The sequence below is a fragment of the Schistocerca serialis genome, chromosome 2 (genome assembly GCF_023864345.2).
Source record: "Schistocerca serialis cubense isolate TAMUIC-IGC-003099 chromosome 2, iqSchSeri2.2, whole genome shotgun sequence".
NCBI lineage: Eukaryota > Metazoa > Arthropoda > Insecta > Orthoptera > Acrididae > Schistocerca > Schistocerca serialis.
In genome coordinates, this window is record NC_064639.1 from 1,128,656,281 (window position 1) to 1,128,669,068 (window position 12,788).

General features: G+C 40.9%; 1 protein-coding gene across 1 annotated transcript in view; it reads left to right on the forward strand.

The window, feature by feature from the left end:
* Window positions 1-12,460, forward strand: part of LOC126458582 (ubiquitin carboxyl-terminal hydrolase 22) — a 140,157-nt gene extending 127,697 nt beyond the window's left edge. Inside the window, exon 9 of the mRNA XM_050095718.1 lies at window positions 11,647-12,460. Coding sequence (XP_049951675.1) covers window positions 11,647-11,689 — 43 coding nt within the window. The 3' untranslated portion in view covers window positions 11,690-12,460. The remainder of the gene's footprint in view (window positions 1-11,646) is intronic.
* Window positions 12,461-12,788: the final 328 nt, after the last annotated feature.

Consider the following 12,788-nt stretch of genomic DNA (forward strand, 5'->3'; position numbering starts at 1 on the left):
GCATTGACATGAATTTTAAAAGTTTGCGTGCGCATTGAATATTCTAAGAAATTTCATACTTGCATCCAGCAATCATCGATCACAGTAGATGGTATGTCGACTGGGCATCTGCTAGTCATCCTCAGGTGAGTCATGAAAGACTGACAGACATCCTCTGTTCCACAATAAATAGACCACTGAGTGTACTCCGTGCATACTTCAAGAACTCGGTGATAGACTGATAACACTACGTGCTGGCAGTGCCCTTGCTAGTGTCTCTGCAGAACCCAGCTGTCTTCAGCATTATCACAGACATCAGTGCACTCTGCAGCCTATGATCAGAGCAGATCATGTGGATTGTGAGATCCCATGTATTATCATCTGGTAAGTCAGTGACCATGTTGCGAACTGGAAGGTCTGTGGTGACCATAATGTCATTTACTTCACAATTACAAATGCAGATAGTGACTGAGACACAAACATTTATTCCGGGTGACTATACAATCATTGCAGAGCAAATTGGGAATTTTTAAAGGCAGAATTCAAGATACAGCCACTGCAAGGAAGCAGATTTAATGTTGATGCCAAAGCACACAAATTGGAGCTAGCACTGGAGGGTGCAAGACAGGGCACTCCCAACATTTATTAGGAAGACAAAAGTGTTGAAAATTCCCGGGAGTCTCACCCTACAGTCCTTAAGTCGAAAACTAGGCAGGAGAGAATTACTTCCAAAGATCTTCAGGGGAAAAAGAGCAACAAGAAAGGTTGATTTTCTATCAAACAGACAAACAACAATATAAGGAATTACATTGAAGAGCCAGAGAGACTGGTACACCTGCCTAATATCAAGTACGGCCACCGCGAGCACGCAGAAGTGCCACAACATGACATGGCATAGACTCGACTAATGTCTGAAGTAGTGCTGGAGGGAACTGACTCCATGTATCCTGCAGGGTTGTCCATAAATCCATAAGAGTACAAGAGGGTGAAGATCTCTTCTGAACAGCACTTTGCAAGGCATCCCATAAATGCTCAACAATGTTCGTGTCTGGGGGGTTTGGTGGTCAGCGGAAGTGTTTAAAATCGGAAGAGTTCCTGGAGCCAATCCGTAGCAATTCTGAACATGTGGGGTGTCGCATTGTCCTGCTGGAATTGCCCAAGTCCATCGGAATGCACAATGGTCATAAATGGTGATCAAGACAGGATGCTTACAGTCATGTCACCTGTCAGAGTCATATCTACACATATCAGGGGTCCCATATCACTCCAACTGCACATGTCCCACACCATTACAGAGCCTCCACTGGCTCGAACAGTTCCCTGCTAACATGCAGGGTCCGTGGATTTATGACGTTGTCTCCATACCCACACAAGTCCATCCACTTGATACAATTTGAAATGAGTCTCTTACTGTCTGTTGACCAGTTTGGATTTCGATCAGGGAAAAGCACAGAATCAGCAACAGCACACCTCACAAAACACATTCTAGAAGCATTAGATAAAGGGAACTACACAACAGGTATATTTCTTGATCTAACTAAAGCGTTTGATACAGTAGACCACAACATATTGTTAAATAAGTTAGATGAACTTGGAATTAGGGGACTTGTGAAAAAGTGGTTCCAGTCATATCTAAAAAATAGAAGACAGATAACTGAAATCTCACATATTTCAAGTTGCTCAAACTATCTTGTAAAGTATACTTCAGACCCAATTTATGTAAATATAGGTGTCCCACAGGGTAGTGTCCTTGGCCCAGTACTATTCCTCATTTACATAAACGACTTCCCACAGAGCATCAAGCATGGACAAACAATATTGTTTGCAAATGACTCAAATGTTCTAATCAGTGACAAACCACCAGATGCACTAAAAGAAAAAGCCGAACAAACACTAAACAGTGTACGTGAGTGGGCATCCAATAATAAACTAACACTAAATCTTAAAAAAACAAATGCTGTTAACTTCTATGTCTGCAAAAAACCACACTTTAACAACTTTAAGTTAAACAATGAAACTATAGAATGTGTAGACTACACAAAATTTCTTGGTATGCATGTTGACAGTTAAAGTGGGAAGAACATATTAAAATACTTAGTAACAGAATCGCTACAGCATGCTATGCTCTGAGAATTCTGACTGCAGTTTGTGATACTACATGTGTCAGATCTGTATATTTTTCTTATATCCACTCTGTTATTACCTATGGAATAATATTTTGGGGAGTCAACAGTAAAAATATTCAAATAGTTTTCAAATTACAAAAAAGAGCAATTCGTATAATAACCAAGAGTGGCAGTAGGGCTCACTGCCTTGAACATTTCCAAAAGCTGGAAATCCTAACTGTCCCCTGTGAATACATTTTTCAAAGTGTTATGTATGTAAAAAAAAATATTGACTGCTATATGAAAAATTCATTAGTACACAGCTATGAAACTAGAAACCAATTCAATCTGCATCTAGAGAGGAAAAATAAAGTTAAAACTCAGCAGAGCTTGTTGTACAATGCTGTTAAATTATATAATAAATTACCCCAAAAAATAAGAGATATTGACACAATCGGACAGTTCAAAACAAAACTAAAATTTTTTTTATTAAATAAAAGTTATTACGCAGTAACGGACTATCTGAATTAAAACATGTAGTGTAATTAAAGTAGCCTGCATTGTAATACATGAGGAAATAATTATGATATGTAATCAAAAATTGTACAGTACTATAAGAAAATTACAAATTACATAAGGATATAAAACTAATTTAAGATACCTCAAAAATGTGTGTAAATACTAATTTTATGTGTATAATTGTAGGTATATTGTATTGTATATGTTTTTGCTGACGAAATCCACACAATGTAAATTGTTACATGGATTAATAAAGAAATCAATCAATCAATCAAACCAGGCAACATGTTTCCAGTCGTCAACAGTCCGGTGTCAGTGTTGACTGGTCCAAGCGAGGTGTAAAGCTTTGTATCATGCAGTCATCAAAGGTACACGAGTGGGCCTTTAGCTCCAGTAGCCCACATCGATGGCGTTTCGTTGAATGGTTCACATGCCGACACTTGTTGATGGCCCAGCATTGAAATCTGCAGCAGCTTGCAGAAGGGTTGCACCTGTCACATTGAATGATACTCTTCTGTCGTTGTTGGTCCGATTCTTGCAGGATCTTTTTCTGGCCGCAGTGATGTTGCAGATTTGATGTTTTACTAGACTCATGACATTTGCGGTACACTCGTGAAATGGCCATACAAGAAAATCCTCACTTCATCACTACCTCGGAGATACTGAGTCCCATTGCTCGTGCGCTGACTATAACACCACATTCAAACTCACTTAAAATGCTATCTTTGTGTAATGTTTCCAGTACAGTAACATAGTTGACATCGGTGGCCTCCAGGCATTAATTTGGTTTTCTTTCCCCCCTCCCCATTACTACTTGATAGTTGGAAACCAAGTAAAAAATGGCACTTAAGTCTAGTTATGCTTGTTGTTAATATTTTTATTAATTTTCATTTTAAAATTGGTGAATTATGAAACTTCCACTATGTCTACAGTATGTCTTGCTAGAACTTTCCGCAAAAAGCGTCCGTGGAATGTTTGTGACAGTATACAATCGTTCTTGTACATATATTTATGTCTGTAATGTGAGGGCTTAATTTAATGTATAGTAAAACCAAAATATTGCATGTAACTCTGTCACAAATAACTGTTAACGTTGTGAAAGTTGTTGTTCAATGTCCAAACTGACTTTAAATCTTGATACCCTGTCATCGTAGCAGCAGTAACCATTCTAACAACTGCACCAGATACTTGTTGTCTTATTCTGCTGGTTACATATCTCCATATTTGAATACCCTTGCCTGTACCAGTTTCTTTGGTGCTTCAGTGTACTACACCAAACAAGAGTAGAAAATTTGGAGGTGTACATTAAGGACCAAATGGTAACAGATGATTGGGGTTTTCCATACAAACTAACAACAAATAAGGTTCAGTCACCCCCTGTGTTATCAAGCTTGAGAAGATCTGACGGCACGATGATGAGAGACTGGGAAACATCAGTCTAGTACCTACTCAGAACTTTGTTGCCGGACGATACAATGATGGAAGACACAGAGTTACATCAGCACCTTCACTGTGAATAACAGTATTGTTATTCCATTTGCCAAGAGAAAGTGAGTCCAGCAATAATGTAGTTAAAGAAGGGGAAAGTACCAAGACCTGACAGAATACTAGCAGAAGTATTGCATCAGTTGGTGGACCAAATTGTGCCCTATATAACTGTGTTATTAAATGAATGTCTTTTGCAGGGTCAGGTGTCTAGAATGTGGAAAATCACAAATATCATCACAGTAAACAAAGGGGAAGACAAAGATCCAAGAGAACCGAAATCTTACCGGCCAGTTTGCTTGGTAAATGCTATGGCCAAAGTACAGGAAAAGCTTCTAGGCCTCTGCCTGAGGGACCACAGACAGTTAACAGGCTCCCTGCAGTATGATTTCAAGAAAGGGAAGTCCACTGAGGATGCAATAAATCAAATAATATCGCGAATGTCCCACATGATACGTATGTTATAGCCATAATGATTGATATTGCTGAAACAGATGGACTGCCCAAGGTGTGTCTACAAAAGTCTGAGATTATTGCACAGACAGGCAGGTGCAATTAGAATGTCCTGCAAAGAAAAGGCTGCCCACAGGGCACTGATTGTGGTCCAGAGTTCTGGGATGTTAGCGTAGAACTATTACTGAACCAGCTTTACATTATAACAAACACTAGAGGCTGCATTGCCTATGCAGATGTTATGTTAATTATAGTATCTGCTACCACAAGGGCTAAACAGTAGGGTAGTTCTTGAAAGACTAAGCAATTGGTGCGTAGAAAACAAACTGATGATAGGAATTTACGAAACAGTCTATCTGTTACTAAAATAAACTTGATCAAGAATGAGAAACCCCACAATCAGAACAAATGACCAACCTGCAATAAGAAAAGAAGCATATTGGTACCTAGGAATTTACATCAACGAAAAGCAAATCTTCCATGCACATGCAGAAATCATCTGCTAGAAAGGCATTAAAATCTTAATAAAATAGCACAATTAGCCAAAGAAGTTTTCAGCTGCCACTAAGTGCAGTAAGACTGTACCACAACTCAATCTTACTAGCTATTGTGGGCTATGGGTTGAGCGTTTGGGCTCATAGAGCCAGGAACATAAGGAGAGCGCAGGCTTTCGACAAGCAGAGTGTGTACCTCTGTGCCTGACAGGCATGTATAGAACAACAGCGACTGAGGCGCTGATGGTGATTTTGGCTTGCTACTTCTAGACCTAGTAGTAAGAAAGAGAGGTGCACAATATTGGCTCAAAAAGTGTGAATATGATTAGGTAAAGGAGATACTGGGCACAAGAGACACATCAAAGAAGGAAATAAAAGCATGCATTGATAAAGAATGGCAAGAAGTCTGGTTGGACAGAGCAGAAACAGGGAGGAGTTCCTTCCCAACATAAAAGAAGGAACAAGGGTAATGTACTTCCTTGTGACCAAGGGAGCTATACACTAACTGTCGGGTCATGGTCCATGTCCCAGCTAGATATAAAAATAGGACAGCACACTACAGGCACTTGTGAATGTGAAGAGATCAGTACCCTGCATCACATTGTCTGGGAGTGTGCCATCAGATGAGATATTACGGACCAGGACCAGGAACACATTTGGATATGCAACAGTCTGTAATATAATAAGGAATGAGAAACAGTAGCTTAAGCTGAACTCACTCACAGCTAAGATATCAGCTTATGAACTGCAAGCCTACATGCCTGAGAGACAACCATGAAGAGGCCTTACATTGATCGTGATAACAACCACCGACAACCACCTTCTGGGAGCAGTGAGGTGACGAGCGTCGGGGTGGATCAGGAAGGACGTCCTAAGACCCTGACAGCCACCTCCCAATCTCAACACATTGGGTGGCACGACAACACAGTGCCTATGAATCCGGAGTTGCACCTCAGTGCACCAAGGGCTAACCATCCTGACAAATGAGACATCCAGTTTAGTTCTAATACTAAGTACAATAGTGAAGTGTAATGCTGTGTAGTACAGTGTTGTGGTATAGCACTGTAGTAGTGTAGTCCAGAATTATAAATTACAAAATTTGTGACCTACCAAGTGCCGCATAGTGTAATAGAAAAGTAGTGTGTGCCTTCTATATTCCAGGTGAACAGATATCTATGCAGCTGATGGTCATATAGTACTATTCAGTCCTTTTTTAGTTATTATTAACTTTTTGTTTTAATGTAGTTATTCTTTGTAGATCCCCCCCTCCATCCTCTTAAATAGCATAATGCTTAGTTATTACTAACACTTTCAAAATCGTGTTAAAATGTTATGTGCTTTATTAAGGGAATTCATGTGTAACATTCAGTCTGTTCTTTTATGTAGATAAAAGGCTAAAAGCAAATAGCAAATAAATAAATAAATAGTGAAACTGATATCTGCTGTCACAGTTCATCAGATTTTCCATCGTATGTCTTTCCATGAATTATTTAATAATACTTTCCTAAAAAGATGTTGCTGCGGCTAAAATTATTAATTCATCACACTCCATTGAATTTCTAACAGTGGAAAAGCCAGGATGGAATGTAACAGAATTATGAAAAGGATAGTTGCTACTCACCATATAGCAGGGATGCTGAGTCGCAGATAGAAACAACAGAAAGACTGTCACAAAATAAGCTTTCATCCAACAAGGCATTTGTGTAATAAAAAAAACAACACACACACACACACACACACACACACACACACACACACACACACACACACACACACAAACACAAACGTTACCACAGTCTCTGACTGCAGAAGCCAGGCTACCCTAGAAGCAGCAGCAGCAGTAATGCATGACGGGAGAGGCAACTGGGTGGGAGAAACGAGGAGGCTGGGGTGGGGAGGGGGAGTTGATAACAGGGTGGGGGTAGGCCAGCACTACACAGCCTTGTATTCCACCAACACACCCAGCATTTTTACTTCTCTACTTTACCATTAACCCCCTCCCAACCTGTGTCTAATCTCCCAATTGCACTTACCTGCCCCGCTCTCCACCTCGTCCCTGCACACTCCCAGGTGCACTACACCGTCTGCGACTCAGCGTCTCAGCTATATGGTGAGCAGTAACTATCCATTGAATTTCTGGTGCAGGTACAATGTCGGACAATGGCAGACATGCTCGGTTGTGAAAGGCATGTGCAGTTCTGATATTCAGTGTGGGATACTTTCATAGTGTACATGATCTGACTTGTAAAAGCCATACCGTACTGGCAAAGTATTTTGTAAATTCCAGCCTACTGCTATTACAAATTGTCCTTCAGTGATCACAGCAGTACGAGGCTCTTGGACAGGAAGCCACGAGCACTCTAATCAGTGGCCCTTAAACCAACTGTAATATGAAGTTATATGGATGATATGTTCACAGTGTAGCCTCATGTAAAAGATAAATTAATGGATTTTTTATTTTACATCAGTTCCACTCGTAAGAACATCTGGTTCACTTTGGAAATAGAGAGAGACTATTGTCTGCCTTTCCGGATGGTTTGGCCCTGAGGGGCTCAACATTCATTTGCTGAGTACAGACTTGGTGAGCCCAGGGTTCCCTAGCCGGGGACTGGTAAGCACTCCCAGCGAACAGGAACCTTGGCTTGACCACCCGCATCACGAGGATGGAACAAACTTCTAATAAAAAAAACGTCAATCACAAGGTGTGCTGCTTGCTGATGAGATGCATGGTTGTTGAGGTGGAACAGTTGTTAGTGGGCAACCTCTGGGAAACCTGCCGCACCTAATTTGTATAAGGCTTGCTGAGGCACGCGGGGCTCTGTCTGAGTGACCCTTAATCCCTAGCTGCTCATGGGATCGAGGTGGAACCCTTGCAATCTTCATCTCCTCCCAGTGGGAAGGGTGTACTACCTGAGAGTACCCACACCCAATCCTCCAAATGAATGTGGAGGGCTAGCTCTCCTGATAATCTGAATCACTTGCCTTCTAGTAACAGGGCTCAAGGAGTCGTAAATCAAAACGTGTTTTTAGTGATTAAGAGGAAAGAGGGAACATATGAAAAAGTGTCCCCCTTCTACGTCCATAAAGGACTTGCTGGAAGCCTAAAGTCTATAAAGTGGCTGAGGACTGGTTCCCTACTGGTCTAGACTAACAGGGCAAAGCAGATGGAACTATTTACGAAGTCCAAAAAATAGCGTGAATATGATGTAAGTGTTGAACTGCATAACTCCCTTATCTTTAGCAAGGGTGTGGTCACATGCCATGACATTATGGACATCAAAAAACTTAAAAAACTTAAATTTAAAAAGGAATAGGCATTGCAGAGGAAAGTGGATGTAGAGCAAAAAATAAGGTGGGAATAATGGGGAAATTGAGAAGACCGCTACCTTCATTGTGACCTTCAGCTTTCCAACACTGCCTGACCACATCATGGCAGGTTTCCTCCAACCTAGGGTTAGGCCTTATGTACCTAACCCTATATGATGCTACAAATGCCAGCATTTTGGTCACACAGTGCTGAGCTGCGGGGGAGGGGGGGGGGGGGGGGGTGAAGTGACCTGTGGGAAATGTGCAAAACAGCCCTTGAAGCTGGGATTGACTGTCTATATCCAGCAGTCTGCATTAACTGCTCTGGGAACCACCCAGTCTGGAGCCAAAACTGCCCTGTTTTTGCAGAGGAACAGAAAATTCAGGAACTCAGAGTCACCAAGCAGACGCCTATGCTGAAGCAAAAAAGGGATATAAGCTGACGAAACCTCCTGTCTTTACCACGTCTTATGCTTCCATGGTGCAGAAATCTGTCGCTAAGGTCGATGATTCGACGCAGACATCATCCAATATACAACCACCTACTGCCAGCACCTGTATGTGTGTGTGTGTGTGTGTGTGTGTGTGTGTGTGTGTGTGTGTGTGTGCGTGTGTGCATGCCAAGGCAAGGCGAGTAAGAGTAAAGCAGTCAAAGCAGACAAGACCAACAACAGTTCCGTTGTGAGTGTCAAGAAGGCATACGACAAGTATAGTACCTCTCAATGCCCCCTTTCCCCCCATCCTCGAATTGACAGGGTTCAGGGAAAGGTCAAAAGCTGTCCCAAGCACCATTAGATGTAATTCTTTCTGACTGATGAGGAGGACATCATAGATGCCTCGGATCCAAGCAGCCCCTTCACTCCCCCTCGCTGTACAATTGCTTGACCTCTGCGGTGCAAAGCCAGGGCTAAATTAAAACCACATCAGTGAAATGGCTCCCATCCTACAGTGGAACTTGAAGGGGTTCAGGAAGCATGTGGTGGGACTCCGTCTCCTATCTCAGGGTAGACCACTATGTCTGTGTCTCCAAGAGACTAATTTCCATCAATCATACACCCCTGAGCTACGAGGCTATGTCCTACAACCTGAGTGGAGAGAGAACTAGAGGAGGCCTAGGTATTTTCATCAGTACTGACTACCACTCTTCGCCCTATCACTCTCCCTTACAACGAACTTACAGGCAGTTGCTGTAACAGTGCATGCACGTCATCCATTGACAGTATGTTCCTTTTACTTGCCCTCACATGCTGTGCTCAATGAAGCAGCCTTCACATGCTGCCTCGATGAAGCAGCCCTGACAACTTATTACACAGCTCCCCCACCACTTCATCCTCTATGGTGATTTTAAAGCACACAATGTGCTTTGGGGCTTTGAAACTACCTGCCCCAGGAGAAGAGCAATTGAGAAGCTTCTCATGTCATCGTGCATATTTGCTAAATGTGGGATAGAGCATGCATGCATTTCAGTACAGCAACTGGGTTGTTCTCTGCCACTGATCTCTCACTTTGCTCTCTAGCTCTTGCTCACGCTGCTCAATGAGAAGGGGTCGATGTCTTGCACGAAAGTGATCATTTCCCGATCTGGATTCATCTGCCAAATGGAGTGGAAGCCAAAAAGGAAACCACGATGGGTACTCGGTAGAGCCGACAGGACACTTTATATCAGATGGATATATTATTTTAACTCTTGTTCCCCTTTCTACCGTTTCGTCAGTCTTCGATGCCCTATCTGAGAATGACAGGCAGATGCTCAGTCAAAATATTGTGGAGTATAATTGATAATGACCAGTTGCAAGCCCAAAATTTCTTCAAGCAATATTGATATCACCATCAGGTCAGAGTAAAGTAACTGGTCAAAATAATTTAAAGACATGCAGTTATCCATCAAGGTGTAACACTAAAGGTGGGCAACAGGGATGCTCATGAAAAGTTACTACCTGATGAGGAAATTAGGTAATGTGAGGGATAGAGAGTTATATTGCCTTCACTGTACTTATTGCATAAAATAACAAAAATAAATGGGTGCAAAATGAAAATTTCATAGCTTGACAGTAAAAGATTGTCGAGGTAGTCCTCCTTTGAAGTCAAAGCTTAGCAAATGTGGTGAAATGAAATGTTGTGTGGCTAGGGCCTCCTGTTGGGTAGACAGGTCACCTGGTGCAAGTCTTTCGGGTTGACGCTACTTCAGCAACTTGCGTGTTGATGGGCATGATATGATGATAAAGAAAACACAACACCCACGCCCTTGCGCAGAGAAAATCTCCAACCCAGCCGGGAATCGAACGCGGGCCCCTTTGCGTGGCATTCCATCGTGCTGACCATTCAGCTATTGAGGCGGACAGCAAATGTGGTGAATGGAATGGATATCCAACAATTTTTACTTAAAATCTCTCAGCGTCTTTCCTGTTACCAAAGCAAAGCACTGTTCTGAGAATTTATTATTCTCCTTTTGCATCCCACAGGATGTGGACAGAATATTTTCATCTGGTGAAATTGACTTCAGCATTTCTGTTTGATTTCTGGTGCAGCAATGAATCCATGTCTCCCTGACTTCGACATTGGCTAGACATTAAGCCATACCTTCCTTCCATATCTCCCTTACTGTGGGGCTTTCCTCCTTATAGTCCTGACACCTTTACCTCATGTACATGACAAGAAGTTTAAGACACCTCACGTGCCGCTAAATGTTTGTGCTCCACTATAAAATGTTTTTTTCTTAGTTTTGTTTTTAGCTTTTCTTTCTTCTCAGTATATAAGAATTAAGGTACAAATATTTTTTCATCAATTCGTCATACAATTATTTTATTTATCTATACTAAAAAGTACCAAAGACTCGTCTGTATATGGACTCGACAGCTAACAGCCCAAGATGACTACACAGCTATTTACGGAACTGGCAACATAGTAACAATCCAGGTGTCCACTTTCAAACAGGCACAAGCACACACATTGTGATGGTACAAAGTAGTCAGATGGCACAGTGGAGCTGTACAGCTGTGTGGGTTGTTATCTTTACTTCTTAACAGTGTGTGCTACACAACAATTCCCTCCTGGCTATGATATGGAGGATAGGATATGAAATACCATCACATAACAATGACATGACTATGCTGCTTAAAAACAGATCTCACCTTCAGCTTTATGCTTGAGTGAAAAGTACAACTAGAGTTCATATGTTACTAATAGAATTTTAAAAGCTAAAAATTATATACTTCATTAAGTTTTGATTTTATTGCATGTCTTGTCCACAAATGTTGCTTCTTGTCTATATGTACTGACAACTTTTTTTATCCTTTTTATTGCAGTTATCTTCTGTTTTATCACAAACAGTTCCTTGAATACGAATGAAGGTGAGGGATACATTAGCCCGACACTGATTACAGTATTATTACCAGATGTGCATTCTTCAGTTGATATTAATGTTGTGCAAGACATTTCATGAGAAAGATCATGATATACACAGTGTAACTAGAAGACTGTGTGCACAGTTGACCACTTCGGTAAACTTTGGTTCGAAGATAATTGTGATACTCATACTTCATTTTTTATTTCGTGGGACAGAAGTTTGAAGTTTTGTTGTTTTATATTGAACCTGTACTTACAGTTGCCTTCATATAGAAGGTGTCATGTGATTTTGCATTAAAAATATACCCAGATATGAGAAACTTTGAAACACTAACGTACCTGGTGCAGAACTGCCATTTCTCTGTATTTGTGTGTGTGTGTGTGTGTGTGTGTGTGTGTGTGTGTGTGTGTTTTAGAGAGAGAGAGAGAGAGAACATACAAAATCATTTGTATGTACCATTGTATTAAAATGAGAAACAAGTATCTTAAAAAAATTCTGTAAATTTGTGGTTTATGTACTTCCATATTTGTGTAATTTAACATAAATCAGAACATTTATTTATTGTATGTAATGGAGTAGTGAAGGTATACCCTACCTTGATAAAGTGGATGTGTGGTATAATTTTATGCAAGGGGTTGTGGGAGCAGGTAGAGAGGAGAGTCAAGGTGCCATGTGTGTACCAGTGCCCATATAACATAAATGGATGTCCTCAGTGTTTTAGGTGGAGGAAAAAAAAAAAAAAAAAACACTTTCTGGCTCAGGTATTACATTAACTCTTTCATGTACTTTGTTTCGGGGGCAGGGAGTTTTCTTGCTGGGTTTATAATATCTTCATTGCACTCATTTGTTAACATCTGATACAGAAAATTATCAGGTACTTCCTTTATTTAGCAATAATAGTCGTTAACTGTCCCTTTAATATGAACAGAATTTTAGTGTGATTATTTGAAGATTTGTCCACCTGCAGGTGAACATCAGAGCTTTCAACAGAGTTAAACTTGACTTTTGTCTATGATTCATAAAATTATTATGTTGGTAATAATCTATATTTTTCAAATGTAAATTATATTCTGAGTTAATTTCTGCCTCAATGGCAGAAAC